This window comes from Apus apus, chromosome 1 (assembly GCF_020740795.1).
Source record: "Apus apus isolate bApuApu2 chromosome 1, bApuApu2.pri.cur, whole genome shotgun sequence".
Lineage (NCBI taxonomy): Eukaryota > Metazoa > Chordata > Aves > Apodiformes > Apodidae > Apus > Apus apus.
In genome coordinates, this window is record NC_067282.1 from 143,011,247 (window position 1) to 143,037,480 (window position 26,234).

At 36.2% G+C, this 26,234-nt stretch overlaps 1 protein-coding gene across 1 annotated transcript in view; it reads right to left on the minus strand.

Moving 5' to 3' along the window:
- The window catches only part of IPO8 (importin 8), a 48,565-nt gene that overhangs the window by 17,909 nt on the left and 4,422 nt on the right, over window positions 1-26,234 (minus strand). Inside the window, exons 2-20 of the mRNA XM_051616188.1 lie at window positions 22,125-22,206; window positions 19,857-20,013; window positions 18,542-18,700; window positions 17,390-17,546; window positions 16,301-16,390; window positions 15,439-15,533; window positions 14,781-14,865; window positions 12,074-12,208; window positions 11,134-11,233; window positions 9,388-9,464; window positions 8,027-8,143; window positions 5,719-5,808; window positions 4,877-5,042; window positions 4,212-4,372; window positions 3,651-3,776; window positions 2,709-2,775; window positions 1,927-2,052; window positions 1,339-1,436; window positions 253-348 (exon numbers count right to left, since the gene is read on the minus strand). Of these exons, the coding sequence (XP_051472148.1) occupies window positions 253-348; window positions 1,339-1,436; window positions 1,927-2,052; window positions 2,709-2,775; window positions 3,651-3,776; window positions 4,212-4,372; window positions 4,877-5,042; window positions 5,719-5,808; window positions 8,027-8,143; window positions 9,388-9,464; window positions 11,134-11,233; window positions 12,074-12,208; window positions 14,781-14,865; window positions 15,439-15,533; window positions 16,301-16,390; window positions 17,390-17,546; window positions 18,542-18,700; window positions 19,857-20,013; window positions 22,125-22,206 (2,184 nt within the window). The remainder of the gene's footprint in view (window positions 1-252; window positions 349-1,338; window positions 1,437-1,926; window positions 2,053-2,708; window positions 2,776-3,650; window positions 3,777-4,211; window positions 4,373-4,876; window positions 5,043-5,718; window positions 5,809-8,026; window positions 8,144-9,387; window positions 9,465-11,133; window positions 11,234-12,073; window positions 12,209-14,780; window positions 14,866-15,438; window positions 15,534-16,300; window positions 16,391-17,389; window positions 17,547-18,541; window positions 18,701-19,856; window positions 20,014-22,124; window positions 22,207-26,234) is intronic.

Here is a 26,234-nt window from a genome sequence, read left to right on the forward strand (position 1 = left end):
CTATACATCATACTATGCCCTTATCATTCAGTCTATATTAATTTTTCAGTCATGCCCACTAATCTCAAATACTAAAAAAAACCAAAAAAACCCCAAGCAAACAAAAATACAACCACCCTACAAACTCTGTATTTGTCCCCATTCCCACACTTTGCATTTCCCTCAAATTCTCTGATTTCATCTGCTTTTCTCAGGAATTATACACGTATCATTTGAAATCTGTAAAAAGAAAAACTGTTCAATATGTATCACCTGGTCAATACCCCGTCCTTTGCATTGAAGAACAATGACTTCTAGGAGTTTGGCTGCATGGCACTCTGCATCTTCTCCTGCATCTCCTGTTAACACCTAACAAGCAGAATGGCAACATAGTTTATCAGCATTAATCCCTGACAACTTTGAAAGCAAGTGGTCCTGTACCTGCATACATTAAAAACTTCTACATGGCACGTACATATCTACCTGTGCTATATTTTGTGAGGAATTAAGATACATTAAAAATAATCTCTATGGGACATAACAAGGATAAGTACCTAAAGACAAATTTTTTAAAATTGTAAGAAATTGTTATAGTTCTTTATGAATATTAGGGTTTTTTTACACATTATCACTTTCCTCTTTTTAAAGGAAATGATACTTGTAAGAATCACTTATGTTTTCCACATCCTTTTTTAAATTTCAGTTCTAATAGCCACTGGCAGATTAACAACCTGGCAAAGTGCAGTCCTATATCTAGGCTAGTGTCTGATTAAAAACAAGATGTATGCAATCACTCCATGTACAGGCACATACATAAGAAACCGACTCCATACTTTTCAACCCCATGGTCAGAGCAGCATAATTCCCAAACATTCAAATTTTATAACTTTCTTAAAAATATGCAGGTAGCTAGATGCCTAACACTCTGTAATGCCCAAAAGCAGAGAAAGGCTGCAGCATGATCTCATACTTACACGATAGAATCAGCATAAAAGAGAAACTGTATAAATGTAGGAAGAACTTCAATTGAGTTTGCACCTTAGCTGACAACTAGAAAATGCAACTGCAAGATACACAAGGATATCAGGCTTCATTAATTCCTCTACTTACTAAAATAGCTGTTCATAGGAGAGTCAAGACAAATAGCAACTTTCTCCCACACAGACTTGTGCATGCAATTTTTTAAGAAGCATGTCACTTAAGAAGTGTGAAGGTGCCATGTGTACTTGAAACTGAGCCGAGATCAAATTTCATTTTGTTCTGAAATGACTGGCCACCACCTGGCATGTTCAAGTTGCTCCACTAATCCAATTTTGAAGTACCAGTGATAAGCAAAACAGTAAGAATCAGAAGCCTTACCTTTTTACACATAGCATAAATGATTTCTAAATGCTTTGGGTTAGATAGTAAAGTATCCGTGTCAATGGTCACATAATTGTGCAAGAGAGGCATCATATCTGCAGAAAAGAGAGGGCAATTGAGAAAAGATTAAAACTAATCCATGGAAGTGCTAAGCAGTGAGGCTGTAGTCCTATAATGAAATTCAGTAACTCAGATTCTTGGATATAGCTGGAAATCCAAACTCTGCAAAAGTCTATTCTAGCAGAATTCTTCATAAAGTACACCATGTAGGGTACATTCTCAGAAGAGGAAATGGAACAGGAGTACATTTTAATTAATTAACTTCTAGTTTCACATCAACTTTGTATATTTCAGCTTTCTTTGAGTTCACGACATCCTACAATAACTGATTGCACTGACAGAGTTGAACATGCTTGTCCCACTTAAATATTCTCCTGTTATACTCCCACACTAAACAGACGGTCAGGGCATGACTCAAATGCATAATGGTTTTAAACCAAGGCACTACATGAAAGTAACCCCTATTGAGGTGGGTTTTAGAGATGAATTCCCAATTGCTGGAAACATCATTAGAAGTGATCATACCTGCAAAGTACTCAAAGCAATCCTGCTGGAAAACCTCATACAGAACACCTAAAAGCTGCCACATTTGAGGTGAAATCATCTGGCATGTCAAGCTGTAGGCCAAGGAGAGAATTTCTTCGTAAAACTCTGGAAAGGAGAAACAACTTGAAGTAGGGTGTTTAAAAAATAAATGTAGCTTGCAAATACCTTGAAATCTGACACCAAGCAATCAGTAACTATATCAGTAAGTAGAAAAAATAAGACAAATTGGAAAAGACTCTTTAGATGGGTCCTATGTTGGCTGTAGTTACAACAATATGCACAGGTTTTTATTATAAATACACAGCAGAAATATATGTTTACCAGCACTTCAAAGACATTCTTCTAAATGATCTACTGAAAAATATTTTTATTTTTTCAACCTTTGTTTTTTATTAAAGGCCTTAAAACTGTGTAGGTTTTAGTGTAGGGTTCTGATAAAGTAGTAATTTAACTGCTGACCATGTCCATAAAATACTAATGTAACTACAGACATTGCCCTTTAATATAGCTAGCTAGAATTATAACCAGAACTGCTTTTGAGTTTGACCTCCAAAACACAATAAACAACCTGGCTAACGTACAAGAGAAGATCCAAAGAAACAAATAATACCTGAAAATTAACAACTTTTTTGTCTTTAAAGAAGCACACAAAAAAGATTAAGTTCTGTTCAGGAAGACACTATAATTTGCAATAACTAATTTTAGAATTTTTAAATGTAGAAACATGTAATATTTTTCAAAATATTACCTCTAAAACATACCTATAACATGTTTCTGCAAAACGAGGCCAATGATCTGTAAACAAATGCTCTCAAGCTGTTGAGTTATCTGAAATAAAAAAATAAAGAAGTTTATTTGAAAAAATAGAAATACATTAATTTAATAAATGTATTTATTAATTCAGTTTGAGTTCTTCAAAGCAAAAAGGCTTTTATCACTTTTTAAATGCTGCATTATCACCATAATATGTGATTTGGGCCCAGGAAGAAGGGAGGGGTGGGGTAACATATGCAAGCCCTGCTCTGTGTGTTGTCTGTGTCCTGTGTGTGTTTGATTAGTGTGAAATTACATTATTATTTTTTCCCCAGGTTGAGTCTGTTTTTCCTGGGACATTAATCGGTGAAGAACCCTCCTTGTCCTTTGTCTCCACCAAGGAGCTTTGTCCTCCTCATCCCAGAGTGTGTGTGTGAGGGGGAGTTGAGTGAGTGGCCATGTGGATGTTCCTTTGTTGTCATGTTGGGCCCAAAACCACGACAACAGCATTGCTTTAAAACTTGTCACTTAAAGCATTTTTATTTACAAAAATATATATATATCTATATATATATTATGGTTATTCTATGGATTCGATCAAAAACTGTGTCTGTTGTCCTGCCTGAATATAAAGTAGCACTGTACACAAAGTGTTTGAGATAAAGCTTCTGTCCAAATCTTTGAAGTAGAATGGATTAAAAGGAAGAAAGAAGAGAAGCTTTTGCCTAAGGTCTCAGAGTAGGCTCAGCCAGAGGCACACATGCAGAAACTGGGAGCGTAAGATTGTGTCCAAGACAGGATTTGAATTTATCAGACATCACTTGGTACTAATTTAGCTTCCTGCTGTACTAAATGCACATTCATTTCAACTCAAGTGATGCAACATACATAGAAATGTTTGTTATGAATGAAAGGCATGAGGGAACAGAAGGAAAGAAAGAAAATCTCACCTCCTTGTGATCTTCCACAACTGTCAGGATAGTGTCAATTGTGTGCAAGATGCCCATGGCCATAACTGTTTTGTCTTCTACTTCCTCATATTCTTCACTCTGAAGTACTTTACCAAATATTTCAGCCTATGAAAAAAAACAATCAACTTGACATTCAAAAGCAAGCTCACATTTCTAATTTGTCATGCAAAACCAAGGAAGCTAATGCAACAGCAGCAGTGCCTTATCTGAAAGAGCTGTCAGCTCTGAAAAATATGCTCCTTACTTTTGAAAGGGGAATACAGAAAATGAAAAATCCCCTTTTTTGATAAGTCTGGCTATGTTAAGTCATTTGAAATGTTAAGTACTTAGAGCTTGGCTCATTAAAACCAGTGATGAAATCCAGTATCTTTGAAAAAACTAGGTTTTAAAGATGCTCCATACAGGAAAAAAAATACTCTGAATACTATAGGTGGATCTTCATAAAATTACTTAAACAGTGTGCACTACAAAGTTCCTTAAATGTTTATCAAGCTAGGCATGTGCTTCTGACTGGACTGTTATTTTACTGTTGTCTCTTACCAGATGCTGAGTCATGTCAATGGCGATAGTAGCTACTTCCTGGCTGTATTCACAGATCATCTTCTGGATTACATTGGTAAGATCATCATTTTCCGTCTCTCTAACAATGTGCAAGAGCTCTTGCATAACTGGCCTTACGTAAGGCTTCACGTATTCCTTGGCTAAAAAAACAATTGAAACTAGGTGAAGTCAACTATCTATAAACACAAATATACAGTAACCACTAGGTAACCAACTACTCTTGTAAAGCTTAAATCACTAACAACAACAAAAAGGCAAAAAAACCTACCCAAGGCACTTTCACAGCCCATAAGTAGTAAACTAACAAAGTAAGTAAATTTTACATTTAGCACGTTGACTACTGAAATGTCATTTTCAACAAAAATCCAGTTTTGGGGCAATACATGCCCTCATGCACAGGTGGGATTCATTCTTCAACATACACACTATTGTTTTTACCTTAATAAAGAAAAACAAAGAGAGGTGCTATTTACTTTATTAAAATAAATATGTTGATTCCAAATTCTTTGTGCAGAGACCTGCTCTAAAAATTTGAATTCACAATTCTGGGATGTATACAGTAACTAATTAGCAAGTAGAGCTGTCTAAACATGATTAAATGTTCTGCAATCAGTGTACACAAGTGATGAATCCCTGCAGCATACCTTGTTCTTGGTTGCTTATTAACGTCTGAAGAGCTATGGCTGCCTCTACTTTGACAGGCATTTCCTTATCATCAATCAGGCTCTTCTTTGCCAACTCTACTGCATTCCTCAAGTTTAGCTCATTGTGAAATTTCAAAGCACTAAATGAATGAAGTACCCAACAGGACTGCATGACAAAAACAAAAAACAAGTTAAGAACTACTGTAATTTTTAACACTTCTTAACTGATTCAAAACCAATGCTAACTATCTCTCTGTTTGCATGCACTGCTTTTTTTTTCTTGATTATGGTGCATTCACACAGTAAATGTAACATAGTTTTTGTACCCAAGCAGTTCTTTATTTTCCTTGCCCAAATTCCAGCAAATTTAGTATGTACATTATTGGCATCTATAGTTTTGGTCCTTTGGAGCAGAAATGAAATAAAATTAGCTGTTTGTTTAAGACTGATACGGGCACTCAGGGATCCTCTTCAAGCTACAATAAAGCTACAATCAAAGTGACATTATCTACTCTGTGGAAACCCTACCTATTCTTCACAGCCACCCAACCACATTAGGTATTGAGATCTACTAATGAAAAATGGTCACAAAAGGGGCCCTAACCCCTGCTCAAATTCTCCAGTCTGGTGGAAGAGGTAAACAATAACACCATACAGACTTTCTATCAATTCATTTAAAAGCCAAATCATTTTTATATAAAAATGTTGAAAAATTACTGTACAAGATCATTATTTGAAATTTAACTATGTATTTGCTTTCTTTCTTTCATTAACATTCAGAATGAAATCAAACAGGAAAGAAATATAGAAAATACTGACATTGATATAACTGGAGAACTTACTCTAGCTCTGAGGTACCCCAGGTTAGACATGAATAATGGAAATACATGATTCTGTAACATCAGCTCCATTTGATCCTTGAAGACACTCTTCTGTTGGTGTAAATAAAAATTAATTTTGGAGATCATTGATTTTACATATATAATTCTAGCCAATAATTCATTTTATCTAATAACCATGGGAAACAATTATTTGTCTATGTAATAAAGGTGTTCTGTCACAAGATCTGGATCTTGTACCTTGAACTGAACAAACCTCATAAGCACAGCAAGTTCAAAGCTAAGTAAGTGAAAGAATGTACATATAATACTCAACTCTACATTACTCATGAGAATACCGTAAACTGGAATTTTTGTTGTCTTTAAGGCAAATTATTCCAGCTGATTTTTCCTAAAAATTCCTTACGATCAATAACCTAGGAGCTCCATTCTTCCTACAAAGGAGTATATACATACCTGAAGATAAATATAAGCTCAGTACAAAACAGATCTGAGTTGCAAATGACCTACTGTTACTATAAGCATAAAAATAAATTATTTTACACACTACAACAATAACTAATCTTTTTTCATGTTTAGTAATGGACTAAGGTAACTCATCTGTGATAGAAATCTCCCTGTCTGGAGAAGGATATGTGATTAAAATTATCCTTCGTTACTCCAACCCTGGCAAATCCCAAGATACTCACAGGAAGTGAGGACCACCAGCATGGAGACCTGGGACTTTCCTAGCACCTATAGCCCCAGGATACTCGAAAAGATTTATGCTGGGGACTGTGTTACTATTGAAAGGAATGATTCAGTGGCTAAAATAGGAAGAGGGTGAAAGGGGACACTCAATACAAAATGTATCTTAGGTGATCATCAATGCATACATAATTTTTTCCCACACTGATTCCTCAGCCTTCAGAGAGGCAGATGAAGAACTAAGCTGAGAAAAAAACACAGAAAGGAAAAGTATTTTCCCTTGTGCACACAGGTGACAGGTTTGCATGCATTAAACTGGAGGTGCTGTGGAGGGGCAGGTGGCTAAGGCAGGGGGTGACTACGAGCTCCTTACAATCTATACCTCAGGCAGCTCACTAGCCAGAAAGCACTTACAAATCCACTATTTTATGCAGGAATGGTTGATAGAATTTTTCAATCTGGCAAATCCCAAACACAAGAAGTTGAGACAAGTCTGCAGTGTTGGGGGATTATGACTCTTATAAAGTATATTATAACCTCATGTTTCAACACTGAAAAATTCAAATAGGAGGAGGATATTGGAATAAATCCTTTTTTTCTTCAGGACAGAGATAAACGGGTTTCAAAACTGCAAGTCAATATGAAAGGCTCCTCACAACATAAACAATGTCTTCCTCTTAACTGTTGTTATACTCCAGCACAAAGGCTACAATCCAACAAAAATTGTGCAAAAGTTACTGATCTTTCAGGGTTTTGGATCGGATCGTGGATTGGTACATTGGCAAAAAAATAGATGGTAAATGTTGGTAAGATGTTGCTTGTAACATAAATATACATCCTGCAGAGACACACAACTCACATAAAATAAACTACTTTGAAAGTTAAGCTTCAAGCACAAGGCTGCCATTCTTATGTTAAAAGTAATAACTTTCTGGCAGTTACTTTTGACATGGAGAGAGGGAATACTTTGGATTCCACTGTTTACAAAAGCCTGAGGGAAACTGTAATAGACAATAAATTAGAGAGCAACAGAGTGGATTAAATGTGTATTGCAATTCCAGAAAAATCCTAAAAATTCTTAAGATACTGTCTTAATAAAAATGGAGGAAGGACAGAAACTCTGTGCTCTTTACCACTATTTTCAAAACTCCCAACTAAATGATGAAATAAGATTTAAATCCACACACTGCAGGATCAGAAAGCTGGTAAGTTACATAAAATAATCCTGCAACATGTTAAGTAAGCATTTTTCTGGAACCAGAAGAAGCCCACAACAGTGCAGGCTGTTAGTGGGGTTTGCTAAAGAATCATAGGCAATATTATTGATGGAATGCGTGTTTGCTTTTTTAACACCCTTTTTCACTAGTAAAGCAGGGGAGGACCAAGAGACTGTTCTGTAGCAAACAAACAGAGCTTTGGAGAAACTTGAGAAGAAAAATCTGCATATAAAATGGGACTATAAAAAACAGGAAAGAATGTTACTATTTTTAAAGAAACAACTCTCAGATTCTTATTGCACAGCACAACAGACTTTATAAATAGGGCTAAGGGCTAGGCATTCTTTTTGATTGGAAATGGCAGTTGATCAGAAATACAAACATTTTTCACTTCTTAATCCACTTACTTTCAGTAAAATATCTGCTAGGGATCCTATAACATGCAAAGCTCCATCTTTTTTCCTTGGATCAATGTTTGGCTCTGTCAGAATCTGGTAGCAATATGCCATCATTTTTGGCAATACCTGTGCAAGACAGAAAACATACAATCTCCTTTAGTCAAATTGTTTAAGTTTAAAAAATCATACTACATTTTTAAGTAGAAATTTTGTCTTGGTCAATGCAACTGTGAGGTACTATGTGTAGCATCTTCTCATAGTTAAAGTTTAGAAGGTTCCTTTTTCAACTTTTCAGCCAAACTTGTCAAATTTAAATTAATCTCCTTCAAATTTCACATTAGTAATAGTAAATAAGGTATTTTCTTGCTGCCTTGAGGCAAATCAAAAAAGCTGAAGAAAAGGCAAGAGGCTCAAACAGTACTTCACCCATTTTTTTTCCCTTAACTTCTCTTCTGGCTTGTCTCACATTAAATATAAATACATATGTGTGTGTACACATATATATGAACATACACGTATTCAAGAACAGCTTGGACAAAAATCTCATCGATTTTTTTTAATCTATTGATTTTAGCAATAGTTTCTAAAGTTGACTAGACTTACAAAGGTTTCTGGGCACAACCAATTGTTTATTGTCATGTCCACATCCATTATGTGCTTTTCAGACATTCTGACATTTTGACAATCTCAGTACAAATTATGAAAATGAGGATCATTGGGCAAGGACTGTTTTGACAATAAAGAAGTAGAAAAGTCATAGGCTGTTCCACCTGCTGTAAAAACTACGCTCTTCTCCAAAAATCCGTCTGGAAACAGAACACCATTTTTACTGGATGTTAAAATGGTACCCAGAATGAAAGTTTGCAGCTTTACCAAACTGACATATGCTTTCCAGGGCTTGGCCAGGTACTTTTGCACAGATTACTGTAAGTATAGAAAGATCTACAGAAAAGTTACGCCCTCATTTAAAGAGCAGCTGTATGAAATTGGTTTCATTCTTGCTAATTTCATTGCTGTCAACAAGATTTTAAATAGCATCTGTGAAAACTAATAAGGATCAGGTTCACTTTTCCCTCACTACAGTTTGGGAAGCTCCTAACAGCCATGACAGTGGCTGTCAGTACACTTGGGAAAATACCAGTACATCTATTACAACTCAGTTCATATCTGGCAGGTCAATTTCAAAGCTGCAAGAGGAATCATTTATTTATACATACACACATTTTCATTCTCACAAAATTGATAGCACTCAGCCAGGAAAGTGCTTAACTATGTATTATCAAGTGTATTCTTCAAGACTAGCTTCCTGTAGCATCTTCAATGACAAAATTAAGGAAACTTCAGATAATTAAAAACCACTAGTTTCGTACCTCTTTTCTCTTCTTTGCGGCAGTATAAAGGAGATTCTGTGCTGCTGTTGTAGTGGATGCATAATCCTCAAATACATCTAGCAATTAAAAAAAAACAAACCCCAAAAAACATATATTCTTCTCCTGCATGAGATTATAATAGACATTTTACAAACCATCTTATTTGTAGGATATCACAAAGCCAGGGTTAATACCTAACCTCAAAACCACTGATACAGTTCTCTTCACTTCATGGTTAAAAAGTCAGACCCAAGCTTCTGTCATACAGCTTATGAAAGCATTTACTTCTTGCCTTCCAAATCTACTGACCACTCATCATTCCCTTTATTAGGAATGCTTTATTTTTTCATTAATTCTTTTGAGACCATGTATTTAAGAGATGAAAAATTCTGCTTTTTTAATTTTTTTAATTAAAACTGCTATAGGAAGAAAAACATCACATTCCAGTACCATCTGTATACCATATGTACACATTTTTGGCTTGATTTTATTAAAACCTCATGGGAAACTTTTTATGTAAAAAACTACTTGAATATGGAGTAGCATTAAGTCTGTTGAAAGCTGAAGCTTTTTAGCTTCATTCATTACAAGTAAACCTCCTTTAATCATATTGAAAACATAATTTATATCTTGGAAAAAAAATCTGTACTGCCAAACATGTTCTAATCTAAACATCCCTACACAAACTTAATTAAATATAAAGATCTAAAAGGTAATCTTAAAATGTGGTTAAAATTACACATGAAATTTTCCTGAGAACTTGAAGATAAAACATGATTAAAAAATACTAGCATACTACTGGAATTCTTGTTCCAAACCCAAATGTGCCTCGTTAAACTTCAATTTAATGTACTTTCATGCTTGGATTTTTTTACATTCCATGATACAACTTAGATTTGTATTTAACTGTCTCAGCTGCATGTAAAACCAGGATTCACTATTCACATAGAAAGAACTGAATTCATAAGCCAAAAACCAGCTACATATTTGTACCCCAGTGAGCAACACTGTATCTTGATTAATTTTTTTGCGTAACAACTTTCTGATTTTTTTGAATTATTCTACAAGCATTTAAATTCTGTTTTTACATATACGGATCCCAGATAAACTGATTTAAAAATTCAAAATCCTACAGATCTCCATGGTGCCTGTATTACAAGAGTCTTCCAGCTAACATTTCTATATTTTTAAATTAAGTTTCTCTTTTTCAATTACATATTTTAATCACAGTATAACATCCTATGTGATATTACCAAGATTTTGGACTTCATTTTTTGAAACAATACATGTATCAATTATCTAACAGTTTAGTAATAATAACTGACAAAAAAATGCTGAAGACACAATTTTCAATAGGGAAAGAGCAAGTCAGGCCTCTTCTGGTCAAAGTGAGAGCTGCAAGAACTTCCAGACAGCTGGCACATCTGCAATTCAGGATTCTAAAACTGGTATTAAAAAGTCAGTTAGCAAGCCTATTTGGGCTGCACTGAGCACGTTTGAAGTAGAAAAAAAAAAAAAAAAAGATAATAATTTAGTTTAAAGCTATGAGCCAAATGGCCAAAACTCACTTTATCTGCCTTCTTATTTTAACTACAGATTGGTGAGGTTTAAGAAACTAATTTTCTTCTTCATATTGTTCAGGACACCGGTGAAGACAGAGACATTACCATGGCCATGCTGTTCATTGGAACCACAGTGTACAGTTATAATGAAAGCAAAAAAAAAATGCTAAACACAAACACTTACCAAATTTCATGCGAATATATTCATATGGATCCTCTTGCCAGAGCTCTTCATCCTCATCTTTGTAGCACATCAGAGAGAATATCACTTCTTCTGTTATACTCTAATATTATAGAAGTCAAATACATTTAAGTACTCATAAAATCAAATTCTGGTACAGCTTCCCTTCACTATGCACTCACTTATTAGCTCTACTTTTCTAAAGAGTAAAATTCTTTAAGCAGTGCTCTTTTATTTTGGCTAAAAGAAATAAATTTACAATATGTATATCTGCCTTTTAAAACAGTGCCAGACAGCAGTAATTATATAATCTGTCTTTATAGTAATGCAGTAATGTGCACAAAATAGACTTCAGGACATAGTCTCTAAACAGCAGAATATAAAATTCTGCAGAAGGATCTCACCAACATAACACTTAACACGAGAATGGATTTCAGAGCTGTTCTTCTTAACAGTCATGGGCTTCTACAACAGGGGAGCTTATGACATGAAAAAAATAAAACAAAATCACTTTTCACTTGTTTTTACTTAATTTATAAAACATGTCCTTAAAACAGAGTTCGGCTCCTCATAGTTCATGCCCTCTTTGCCCACTATCTTTGCACCACAATCAACTGTGAATTTCCAAATCTATAGACAGTTCTGAACACTAGCAACAAACAAAAGCCAGAACGTTATGGCTGTCTGGCAAACTGCAAACATAAAAAAAAGAACTTATAGAACAGATTCTTGAATCGAGCTAACAAAATCTTCAATAAAAGGTAGTCATAATGCTGAAAAAAACAACCACATTCATGTTGAAATGCTATTTTTTACCCAGATTGATTGCTGCATGAAAGATTCCTGAAACAGTCTTTAAGACTGCAAAACCAGACAGTTTTTGGGGGGTTTTTTAACCCCTCTAATAACTTTCAGTGTTTATGACTGGGTTTTATACACTGACCTGTATGTGTGGCTTCATTTGCTTCCACGTTACAGAGTGAACAACGCCTTGGTTCAGATAATTTAATGTTTGCTGAAGAACACGTGGGGCAACATATTCCTTTTGCCTGTACTGGTCTAAGATTCTTAAGAGAACCTGAAGAAATGACAAATTGATATTTTTATATGAAGACTGAAAAATCTCTCTCAGGCATAGACACACAGTGCATCTCTTCAGTGAATGTACATGGATAGATTAATCAGTTTTACAGCAGAGGTTCTAGTGTTAGTAATCACTGTCATGCCTTTGATCAAAAAATCAGAAATCATTCAAATATTAAAGATCTAATCCTGCAGACAGTTATGTGCATGTCTACCTTTACTACTAGCCCCACCATGTGATCACTTGTGATTGTAAACCAAAGACATGTTTCAATATTCACAGGCTCACAGTTCATGCACACCTCAACAAAATCTGGGATAAGGAAAAGGAACAGTTTGATTTTCACACTGGTTGGCTTCTAAATCTGTTAGTGGTGTCTGTGTTCATTTTTTTAAGGACAGGCCCATAAGGAAGACAAATTCCTATGGAAGAACAGTGATACAAACAGAAATGCTAAACTAGAGAAGAAAAATAGATTAGCACCTAAATCTGTGAATCAGAAGATACGAAAGACTCTCAGCTTCAATTACCTGTTGTAATTTTCAGATTTATCACCTAACATTACCAACTCTAACACACAAAGCTCCCTTAATATAAAAGGTTGCTTTACTAAGAAAAAAACTACAGTACAAAGCCACTAACCTGCACTAATGACAGGTGAGCTACCAACTGTTAATAAGTGTAAAGAACTGGCATGCACATGAGTAACAATAAAAATCAAGGGCAACGCATAACACAGGATTGAGTTATATATTTTCAGAAGGACAATTCTGCTTCTTAATTCTTCCCAATATTATAATAAATCTGATTTTTAACATAACTCCTTCATTAAGAGTATCAAGTTTGATCTTAAGTCTTTTACACAACAGCCTCTGTGGGCAAGAATTTTCTGTATCTCATATAGGCTTGAGCATGATGCCAGCACTTAACTACTGATGAATAAGTAATGAAGACTTAGTAATGTAATTTTCATAATAGAATTCTTACTAACTCTACAAGGAAACATGACAAATTAGCTAGAAATTGAAGAAACGCGCAGATTGTCCAATCCATTTATCTTTAAAACTAAATTGCTCCCTTTGCTACACAGTCTCCTCTCTTTCACGGCAACAAACAGGCCAGCTTTAAGTATTTCAAATGACAACTGACCACAGGATTTTCTTTTTCCACTTGGGACTTAAACATTGCACAGAGTTTAGAAGACATACTAGACTGTTTCCCTTTTAATTTAATGCTTACAGCCTTACCACAACCATTCCCCTCCTCAGTTCTTAAAATTTACATATTTAAACAAAATTAATACAGTGATGGATAAACTATTCTGTTGTCAAACTGGATGGAGAAAAGTAATTCTGTTTTGCAGACAATCCTGTATTTTGAAGTCTAGTTTAAATTTAACTTGAAGTGACAGTAACAGCTTGGCACCCTGCATCAAAGACACAAAATTTGACCTGTAAGAAGCCTGCAGATGCCATGCCAGGGATATTTCATCTGGCAGCATGCTGGGGAGCCACATATTCTGGAAATACACATTATCCAAACACTTGAGAAACAACATTCCCAGGTGTTTTTCAAGGTTTACAGCCTAAATGGAATCAAAAGCCCAGAATCATGAGCAGAAGAGCAGACTGCATACTCCTGGCTTCTCACAAGCCTGTTTGGAATATGTAACCCAAAAGCCCGGACACCTAAGAGCTTTAGCTGAGCCAAAAGCCTGGGGACTACCACTCCTAGTCATCTAGCATATGGCAGGATGAATAAGAAACAGCAGGAGCTGTGCCAAATACATCTGAGTTTGGAGGCCAGCACTCTCAGAGTTTTCAGGCACCCAGTCACTATAGCCATTCCACTAAACCCAGAAGATGCTGGAAGACTGAAAGCCCACATTCCCAGGGGCTCCCAGTTGAGCTGGCAGAAAAACACAGAAAGCTCTTGACAGGAACTGCCTCCCTTCTGTGCAACTTTCATCAGAACCAAACTGTCTCCAAAACACCATGTTAATTACAAATAGTTAGCATTCCCCCAAAATAATAATATCCTTGCAAACTGTGAATTTACGCTATATTTTCATAAAATCAAATTTCCAGGTATAAAATAACTTTTATTGCTGCTCTCCAAACTTCTTCTCATCTGCTTGCATCTTCCTTAAACAAAATACTATCATTGGATTACTGTGCCTAAGTTCTTTGCTGCGAAAGCATTTACTGAAGACTGGCCTGAAAACACACCCTTCCGACAGGAGACTTCTGCATCAATAGTTTTTTCTCTGGACTGTATCTAGAATCTTTATACATTATGATAATACTGGTTTATCAGCACTTGCTTTTCCTGAGAATTTTCCTGCAGGGGCTTTTTTAAAATTGCTGAATATTTATGTTATTATACCTCACTTGCAGGACATTCAGTTCTAAAGAACTTCTCAATCGCTACAAAGAAAACTTGCCTGACTGTTCATGTTTGTTTAATTTAATGAACTTCAATATGTGCACACTGCTGAAAAGCAATATTGTTGAAAAGCAAATTCAGCGAGAACGATCTAATTCAGAAACAGATTAACTGTACTTACCTGTTGGATGCCCACAGCATAGGTTTTTAAGAAAAACTCTGAGAACTCAAAGTATTCTTTAGTTACATTTCCAGGACTTCCATACCTTTAAAAAGAAGAGGACACAGATATTAACTTCAGAGAAGTCTGCCATGTCAGGAAAACACACTACTTCCTAAAATACAAAGGACCCTGAGCAGTCTTACATCCGCAAAGAAATCCTTTCCCACAGGTTCCTTTTAAGCCATATGTCCCATATAACGCCCCACTTCTTTTTTTTCTTTTCTTAGATTATCATAAGGTACAATACTACAGACAAGTAAATATAGCCACATTTTTGTTGCAAGCTCTGTAGCTTCCAAGTTCATGGATTTCTTTTCAAATCTGTCTCTGCCTTTATATTTGAGAATATAAGCACTTGTAACTGGATGTCAAAAAAAAAATAATATAAAAACATTTAAAATTTACTTTTCCTGTGGGGTTAGTTTCTTGCCATTTCAGAGTGTCAAATTATTTCATTAAAAGCTCAGACCAGTGGCTGTGCCAATGCAAGACAGAGGACAGCAGCAGGAATACTTCTTCAGTGACCATGAGCTGTTAAACTAACTAAACAGTTTTGTCTAAACACACCACCTCAAGTAACCCTACAGATTTTTTCATCAGATTGCTGGTTTGTTACCGTTCAAACAGACGAGCTACAATATGCAAGGCCCACTTCTTGCACTTCCACCACACCAGCTCTGGCCTATCATCTTCATCAATTTGCAAAGTCTCCTGTCAATAAATACATTTATATTAAATCAGTTACGTGTACTGTTGAGACAAACAATGCTTCCAGCATTCCTTGCTGAGTAAATTAATACAAATGCACAGTATCAACTAAAGCTTTTATTCTGTTAACAGTTACGTAACATTCAGGAACCTTAAAATCTTTTTATTAGCCAATATAACTATATGTGCCAACACCTGTACAATGCCTTTAATTTTCAAAATTATGCATTTTTAAAAAACAGAAACTCTCATATATACTTGAATATTACACAGTAGCGTGCACTCTGGCTTAAAAATTCAGCATGATACTAACTCCTCCAAATACATACACCCTAACCATATACCAAAGCAAAAGTTATTAAAAGAACGTTAAGGTTGTGAAATAAATGTCTAAAAATCTTAGGAAATTTAATGTTGTATACACACAAACACGAATTTAATTGCTATTTTTATTTTGTTCTTCAAGAAATATGGACAGATGAACAAAAAAGAGGAAGAGAGACAAATTATGAGTTTGTGATGAGCTTTTCATTCTTGTTTGAGAGAAACTGGCTAAAATATTTGGAAATTTCCAGAATACTCCAGGTTGCAGTTTACATAATGTCAATAGACAGACAATGAAATTCTGACAGCTTACATGATCTTCCTGAATTTCTGCCAGAAACACCACTTATTCCAAGGACAGAACCTTAAGACAATGACATCTTAAAATAAGAACACTGCTCCTCAAATGCCAACACACAATTATCAGAGGTTTTTACACAACTTACCAGAGGTACATTTCTATCAATGATAGTCCGGAAGATCTCCATCCACTGAGTCATAGTCTGGTTATTCACCAACTGGAGTGGCAGTGCATACTGAAATAAGAAAAAAAAACACAGCCATGAAATTCTAATTTCCTCTGAAAAAGGTAGATGTTTATAAAGGTTTTAAGGTGAGATAGTAATTGCGTCCTTCTTGGCACAGTTTACAGAGGAATTTCTGAGCAAACACTATTTCAGGGAAGTTCTCTGGTCTGAGAACTTGTTAACTCTCTTTGGTTCTTTCTCTTTTCCACATTAGCCAGGCTACATTTTAGGGTCCACAGTACTGTCTACAGTATGAGGTCTGGGTAAGCCAATAGCATTTTAGTAAGTGAAATACACTCTTAACTACCACCTACCTACTATCTTGTAAATCTTTCTTCTTTATAAAATACAAACCAAAGTGATAATACTCAGGCAAGCTATTGAAAAGTAGAAGAGGAACTTGGGATCTTTTAAATACTCCTCCATCTAATAACAAACTACTTTTGGTTTTTAAACCACAATAAGAATTTTCAGGCTGCCCCCTATACAGGATCTTGTTTTGCTTCTCATTGTCTGTAAGTACCTCCTCATCAAACCTGCCACTGTAAAAGTCAAACTCATCTCTATTAAATGCACGTCTCAATAAATAATTTCTGCCAGATCTTCAGAAAATAAGAAATACCACCTACTGAAGTGCACTGTTTGACAACTATACTGCAATATCCACTAGTGACACTTTAAGAGGCCAACCAGCACAACCCAGATACCTGTACTGTCTATATCAGGTTATCTGAGACTTAATTAAAATAGAAATATTTCTCCAGTAAGCTTACAGATAGGATGTGCAGAAGTACCTAGGCACATTAAAATTTTCATCTGGGGGATCATGTGACCAGTTTTAAAGCAGAAAAATCTAAAAAGTTCATATTTTTATAAAAGCTGTTTATTGTTCATGACTTTTCCCATCCAAATTAGTATTCTTATTCAATCGCAGCTATGAATGTACTGAAAGGGGTCATTGTGCCCAGTGAAGTAAAATTTTTTATTTTCCTCTACACAGATGCCAACCTGAACGAGAGCATAGAAGATTTTTAAGATTTGCTTCTGAAGCAGTACAGAGTAATGGGAGTTATCAGGCAGAAGCTGGATCATCTGCTGCTGAATCCGAGGCAAAAATATTTGCATTGCTGCTATGAGAGGATCTCGCTCCTCCGCTTTTTTGTATCTGCAAAGGAAACAAAAAAGTTGGTCCAGGATCTACACACTGTAGATTCTAATGCCTATTCCCCACCAGCAATTAATTCCTGTACCCTAAAAATACATATATAAATATGTGTGTGTGTGTGTGTATATATCTCCAGCACTCACTCATTCACTCTTTCCTGTTCTAGCCCCCATCTCAACAGTTTGAGCAAATTCTCTAACCTATCAATGCGAGAATAAAATGAGAAGAAAAGAAAACCAACAAATGTTACTTTATATAAATGCAGATTTTGGGAGGAAGAACTGATGTTCTTTACTACTGAATTCTAAGCTCACAGGGGCAGGGACTTCAATTTATCTGAAGTTCATAGGAATGCAAAACCCAAGTTGGGCACTGAACAAACAGGAGTGAACAGCCATCGAAATTGAAAGACAATTCCTTTGCTTGGAAAAGATTATATCTTTCACCATTTACATGTCTTTTGTGCAGCTTACAAATACATTTCTAACTACAGACTTTTTTTTTTTAAGTGAGAAGGCTCACTACACTTCTCTTCATTTACACTTTGTAGATTTAGACTATGAGGAGGACGGTAAAGGTAACAATATACAATATGAGTATATGTCAAGGACAGTACTCTATTCATGACACAAAAGTAGAAAATAATTTGCATTCAAATACCCAGCATTTGGGGACTCTTCAATCAAAAGAAGTTATAAACATTTATTAAATTCTTCACAGATGGGTTAAATCAGATCAAAAGTACAAAGCCTCAAGAAAATGTCAATGAAGTAATACAGATTATTGCTGGCATCTCTGCTTTCAATTCACTGATGATATTAAAATGATGAATAGTTCTCATTTATCTACAGGAAAGGAAGCATATGACAATTATTAATTCTCATTTTCTATCTGAATTACTTGTAGAACTGCCAGTGCTCTTAAGAATGTCATTCTCAGTAATCAGCTGAGACGAAAAGTACTGATTCCCCATCTCCTGATGGACATTAACTTACTCATAAGTCTTCACCAGCTGATACAGGCACAGGAGGCTCCCAAGCCAACTCCCACTGTTCTGAGACTGCAAGTAGTAGCCTATCTTGTCTACCACAGCTGTCCAGTGGCCAGGAAAGTCATGTTTAATGATAGCACGGAGGCACATTGTCAGCTGGGCTCTATGGCAGGAGGGAAAAAGAAACACAGTATAAGTAAATAAGATCATGGCATAGTGTTTAATACTAGAGGACAGATCCCAAATCTTGGTTTATTGGCCACAATACACATATTACATCATGAAGTATCACACATATTTTTACAACTATGAGACAGTTCTGGAAAGTGGCAGAGGAAAAGCAAGAAAAACAAATCCCAGGGGATTTAACTTTAAGGAAGAAACTAATTTCAGAACATTTTTGCTACTTTTCTCCTTTTCTAATCCCTCTCCACACACATCAGGCAATAACTGAAAATAACTGATTGCTCATGAAACCAGACAGTTTTTTATTTTGAAAATGAATGTTTATACTTCTACAGGCTTGTGAGGCTGAAAGCAACCACAAAAACACAAATTTGTATATTTCTATTAATCGCTATTGGCCTGTGTATATGATCCAAGCCAGAGGTTCCTCACGAAACTACTGTTTTCCTGGAAGCAGCACTTTCTCAACCTCCAAAGCATATGGCAGAAGCCAGTTAGGCAAAAAAATCTTACCACTCCTCTCCTTCCACACATTTTTAGATGCCACTCAAAATGGTGAGGCAAGACAGAATTTTTAACTGACTAGAGTGAGGTATGACTAAAAAAATTAAGCGGCACTGAAGCAGAAGCTGAAAAAATAAATACTCTTGGTTCTGCTAAGGAATAATTCTTAAAAGTCTGCAGAAAATAAGTGGTTTTCTACTGTTTTCCTTTGGTACCCTCTTGTAGTACATTGCATAAGGAGCCACTATTACCAAGTAGTTCAGTAAGATGCCCTCCACCTACCGATCCTTTTAGCTTTTTACAAACTTACCTTCCCCCTCAAGCCTTTAGAGTCTGTCCTTGTTGCCAATTTGGTTCCTCCTCCCCCTTATTCTCACAAGCAAACAGTGAAAAATATCAGGATTACAACATTAGGCTAGTTCCAGTAGAGTTTCTTTGACTTTTTTAACCTCTGACAAATCCACAAGTTTAGCCAGTACTTAGAAACCCTATACTTTATTCCAGCGATTGTCCCAGGGTTTTCACAATTCTTTTAGATGTGGATTGTCATCATAACATCAGGACATTTTGAATATCAGCTAGGTCTGAAAACTCGAGCTATAGAAATACCTCGATACAATGCAAGGTACCTCACTAAGTCAGGAGACCGAATAATTCCTTCTACAATGTTATCACGAATCTGCTGACGATCATTTTCATGAATGTTGAATGGAAATACTGCTTCTCCAGGAGGTGGTTCACGGTCTGGCCAGTACTGTGTCACCATGTTCTTCAGGTAAATGGCAGCTAAGTGTAAACATTGGAGAAACAATAATTTAATTACTATATATCTCCACATTACTTTATGCTCAATATGTAGTACAGTTGAAAATAGAAAAAAAGATCTGAGAAGATGACTTGAAACCACTGCATAAGTTCTTCACTATTAGAGGTACTAAGCACAGCTGAGCTAGGAAACTTTTTTTTTTTTTTAATGATTCCACACAAGATCAGGCTCAAGTTGCTAGTCCTAAACAGAACAGGATAGTATTATAGTCAGCTTTTATCAGGGTACATTCTTTATTATAGCAGTCTTCCATATGGACTTAATATTCCATTGTTCTACAGAGGTGAACAAGATTCCACTTATATGCATTTTTCTCACCCCTAAAACAACTATTCAAGCTTGGTAAGTGGAGTTTTGAAAGGCTTGTGTAAGCAAATCATTGCACATGCAGATGGGACACACTGCTTGGGGAAATGCCCAGTATGAAACTGGCATGTGGCCTACCTTCTATTCAGACAGAAATGTTTGTTGTGAATTCCCTAAGCTTTATCTCACTATTAGGATTTCCCATAATCCCTTAGAATTGTTCCCTTCTGTCTCACATGAAAACCCATGAAAAATAAAGTTAATCTTCAGATGAAAATAAAGCAACATTTCTGCCTCAATAGTAACATGCCTGTAGGCATTCTTTAGAAAACATAGGAAATATGGTTTAAGACATTAAAGGAATGTTCTTAATAAATTCTTATCCCTGTACTATTCTGGTTGATTACTAACTAGGGTTTTAAAGTGTAAATAAGATATCCTTGGGTACAGTAATTTTTCTTTGTGATGACAAATTAAGAAGTATGAAAACACGTAGTACGTAAAATGTTTTAGAGGAGCACAAGGAAAGAAAGTTGTCTACAACGTGCCAAAATATTCAGACAAGAAACAGGTCCAGAAAGACCAGCCCGAGACTTTAATTTACTTTGTCCATAGATCTCGGTGCTATACAAATTCTTGGCTTTTAAAAAACTCCCAGGGAAATCTGCTGACTTACAAATGTAACTTACATGTAGTTTTGTATTTTATATTCCTACTCTGTAAAAAAAAAAAACAAAAACCAAAATTAAATAAAAATTACAAAAAAGTTCCTTTTTTTTCCCTGAATCATACTGAAATGAGAGATTAATTTATAAAAATGACCATACAGAGTCTAGATTAAGCATCAAACTTTACTACAGAATGGTTTAACAATGCCATTCAAAGTTGGATTATCTTTGAAAAAATAAATGCCAGCATGACAAACAGCATATGTCAGCATGCCTCAACGCACTCAGGGGATTAACAGGATCTGTATGAAAAAAACAACAGTGCCTCTATGGGAAATACTGTTCCATAGGATAAAAACAGTATTCATTAATTTTTTTAAGAAGTTGAGTGTTTTCTGGATCTGTAAAAAATATTGTAAAGGAGTAGTGAAAATCGATTACAAGAATTTAGAATCTGATCCTACACAAATGTATACCCTAAAGTTAACTGCATCACTGTAACTGAACTCACACACACAGCTGGACGATCCTTCTAGACATACTCTGACTATAAACTTAATCACTTACCAGTGATGTGACCTTCCACCGTATCTACTTTTATGAGCAGGCACCACAGATACTGACTAAGCATATGTGGTTACCCTTGACTTAGGGAACTACAGAGTTTTTTAGTTTTTCAGAAAACTTCGATTTTTCTAGGAAAAGGAATTCAAATAGAGGAACATGTATTCAAATGAGATCCCCTTCTTTTTAAATTCCCATTCTTCTTGGCATCACTACTTCTTCACAACCAGGAGAAAGAATACCTAAGGCTCCCTGACACTTAGTTTTGATTAGACATCTTTCTCTTTTTGCATCAGTATCACAGCAATCCAGTAGGGATCACTACAAACACAGGGAAGCCAAAGCAGGACTCAACTCTATACCCATGGTTTGATTTGCCCCTCATGTAGGAAACGGCAAAGACAGATTCTTTTAATTTCCACATTCAGAAAAAAACAAGAAGTTGCTTACATTGCAATGGCTCAATACCCTGTTGAAATAACTATCAGACAGACTTTCTGCTGAAAGAAAATTAAACATGGAATTTATCCCACCTGCTTGACGCACTGGAAATTCAACTTGATCTGATACTATGATCTGCAGTAGACTTGGTGCAAAATTGATGATCTTGTAGGACTGAAATACATATAAAACACAGTCAGCAAATCACTATGTTTAAAGAAGACTGTATTACCAAAAGCTGAATAAGAAATGCAAACTGAGGATTTTGCAGTGTTCTTTGAATCCCTTCATGAAGTGTGAAAGGTTTTAGCAGTTGGATTTACACAGGTCTGTGGCAATCCAAGCAATTGCTTGTAAATGCTGATTATGTAATGGCACATGGGTGCAATAAGTAACGTGACAAGGCTCTCTAGTAGATATTAGTGATAATGAATATTTAAATCATTCTGAGAATGCATAATGAGAAGCATCACAGATCTGTCTTTAAATTATTTAACTTAGCCTCACAAGCCAAATGGATATCGACATGCTCCATCAATACATACCATTTATTTGCAAAAGAGATCATGATATAATAGCAATACTGCATTTTGAAGAGATTAAGAAAACAATTTAAAATTATTTTCAAGTGTAAACAGAATTTTCATCAGCCATATATTATGTAACTATCTTTTAACAAACTAGATGTACAAGGCATCTTAACAGCAAAATAAAAACTGGGGAAACATATTGGAATAACAATTTTTAATTAAAATCAAACACAGACAGATAATATTTCAAAACCCATGGCCTTCCTGGGAACTTTTCAAACACTACATCAGCCATGCAGCTGAAGAATTTCAAAGAGAAAACAATGCTCACTGAACTTCTGAGCAAAGCATGCCTGATTTGAAAGATGAGAAAATCTGATAGCATTATACTGCTGTCATTCAACAGGGGTGCTCCAACATGAAGAATCGTTGACTCAGCATGGTGCAGCTACTGCTAAGCCTTGGCAACATCAGTAGTTACTAGTAGGTCAGATCTTTCATCTCTTAGGTCCATTTGGTTTAGGTTCAAAGAGAGATGTTTCTTGGGGCTAGATGGCAGAAGATTTCTTTATTTAATCTTTTACAACTTTCTAACTAGATTTCTTTCCAACTAGATTATGCCTGGCAGTTCGGTAGTTGTTTCCAGAGCTGTGCTTTAAGTACAAGTATACCACATCCTCCTGTAAACTTTGCCTCACTCAAAAGCTGTGAAATATGAGGTACATTCTGCCCTTCATATACCCAGTTCCTTGGTCTAACATTTCCATAATGAGGTAAAATTGCATTACTTTCATGATGCTTAAGTATAACAGCTACATCACAACACTATCATTCAATAATTCTAACAAATCACTTAACTTTTGGGCCTTCATTTTTATTCATTATAATGATAGTGTAATTCTAAACTCCTTTGTGCTCAGAGACTCATTTGATGTTTCTAGAACGATGTGAGATCTCAGATAAAAGCAGTAACAGCATTATCAAAAGCACACTCTCCTGCAATTCCCTTCTCTACAAACTTTATTAATCCGTAAGAAATGCTCCAAATAAAGTAAAAGCAGTAAGACACAGCACACAAACTCTACTTATCTACAGACAGGCTGAAATACCAGCTTTCAGCATCAATTGGTTGAAGTACAATGGATTCCAAAGATCATCTTTTAATCAGGTATCCTGGAGTCCAAAGCTTGTCCTTCAGTCACTATCAGACAGAATCTGTACAATGCTGGTGGGTTCTGATGGGGGGTGCTGTAGGCTGCAGCATCCTCCTGCACTCAACACCCAAATCCCAGAGAGATAAGGAAATCATGAGGTATCCCAGCAGCACAGAAAACCAAAAATGTGTGTGGACTCTGATTGTCCTTTTCCTTCTAATAGTGCCAAATTGCTATTCTCAGACGATACCTACACACAGCTTTTATTACTACAAGCACATTGATTAAGAATATTTTGTTGTTGCTGTTGTTGTCTTCCTGCAGCAATCCTACAAGTATCATATTTCGAGTGGACACAGAGATAACAACATTAATTATTTCCCTTTCTCTGTGCAAACAGCTTTTACTGAATTTACATTAAAGTCACTGCTACTCCAGGAAGCTTTATTGGTATCACTTGTGCTGGCAAGCGACAGCTATCCCTGCAGTTTTGCCAGAATATATACAAATAAGGTAATTTGGCCTGTGCAGCAAATCCTCCCAGCAAGGGCCTGGAGTAACAAGCCACGTTACGCAGAAGGTACGCACAGTGTCTCAGAGGGGTCCCATTCCTACCAGCACACTGCTATGAGGGTTTCCTTGCACTTTACATACTGACACTCTAAAGAGATCACAGAGACACAGGATCAAGCTCTCGCTAAATCCTCTTATTCCTTATTATTGTTGCTACTGTAATTCACATTTTTACATAGCTCTGTTTTCTACTCATTATCAGAAACACGAATGCTACAGATCAGCACAGATTGTGTGCCCATTTTAGGAAAAAAACACCAAATTCTGTAGTATTTGTTATGCTCAACTACCACCCTGTTCACTTGTGCAGCAGCAAACCCTGTCAGGAAAACTACATGCTGCTTGCAATTTTTAGAACAGAGGGCTGTTTAAAAAGCTGCACACAGCAACATTTTTCCTATACCAGCACATTCTCATTGGTTTAGTTGTTGTGCTAATTGTCATCTTGGGATGTATCCATTCCCTGCCTTGCTCAGGAAACCATACAACAGGCTCCGGGACACCAGCAAGTAAAATCATACATAACACACAAGCAGCTGCAGAACCATTGTCAGGTGTGCACCTTGTCAATGGAAAGAGACAAGGAGCTGACCTCGGGACTGGGAGAGTTGTTTATATTGTTACACCTGCACCTGAACTTCTACAAAAGGAAAGCAGGAATATCGTCAGTCCCACGGAAGGAATGGAAAGCTACCTGCTGAGTTTGAAGAGCCATGCCCAGGAACCACAGGGAGGCACCAGATGGCTGAAAAAGACCTTCAGCACAACTCCTGTAGCACAGCATGCTGCCTTGTGCAGTTCGTGAATAATTAAATTGCCTTGAATTCATGTTGTTGTGATTTCGTAAAGGTGTTGATCAACAGGGACGTACGTTTAGTTTTGAAGGAGAAAGTAAAAGTTTTTGAAAAATAAACTTTCACTGAGCACTTAAAATTAATTCTTTTAAAGCCATGTAAAACACACAGTGACTGCTCTTGCATGAATCACAGATCAGAGAATTTCTTCTCTACTGGAATTGAGGATGGGACACAGCAATGTGCAAGGCTAGCAGCTAAACTGGGAGAGGTAAGCAGCACTGCTAAGATACAAGTGGGTAACTTTACAGCAACAGAGAAAAGAAGCTTATGTCCCCACGCATCTTGCTCCATCTGCATACCCTGTCTCAGTATCTGCACACTGCAGCTGTACAGCTTCCTGCACTTTTGTCCTTTCACCTTTGGCCTAACATGTATTCTTCCCCACCTGCAGACCACAGCTGCAGTCTTCAAAAGCTCAGAGAACGCATAATTTTTTGCCTATTTCCTCTTCCATTTGATTAGGTATAGAACAGATGACACCCAAGAAATGGCCACTGAAAAACAGCAATATGTACACTGTCACATACAAAGCACTAGAATGCAAGGAGAGATAGGCAGGAAAAATATATAAAGATTTTCCCAAATAGATCCTACTGAAGCAAATAGTCTTCACATGTAAAATTCAGATTTGGCTCCCAGGTTATCATCCATCATATACTAGTAACCTCATTTCAGTAAGCATTATTCTTGTGCATTGTTTGCTGTTGCATTTAAAGCCCACGGCAAGCAACCCTCCATAATCACATCTATCAGTAACCTTCCTATCGCACTAATGGAAGGTGCTGCTTCCCCCACAGAGCAACAAAAGGATAATACATGACAACAGATATTGAAAACTGGAGCCTTCTCTCAGGATCTGCAAGCAGAGCCAAGACCATCTTTCTTTAACAGCAGCAGATATCTTTCTCTGTCCCTCTGAATCCAAGTATGGCATCTAAAAATTGCTGAAAAACCCAGACACTATATCTTTGTTTGCAAAGACAAACACAAAGAAGAAATTTGTACCCAGAATATATATGCAGTTAAGTGTTTACAAAGATTAGTTTAAAGCTTATGTACATTTGATCTGAGTGTTCCACCATCTGGTT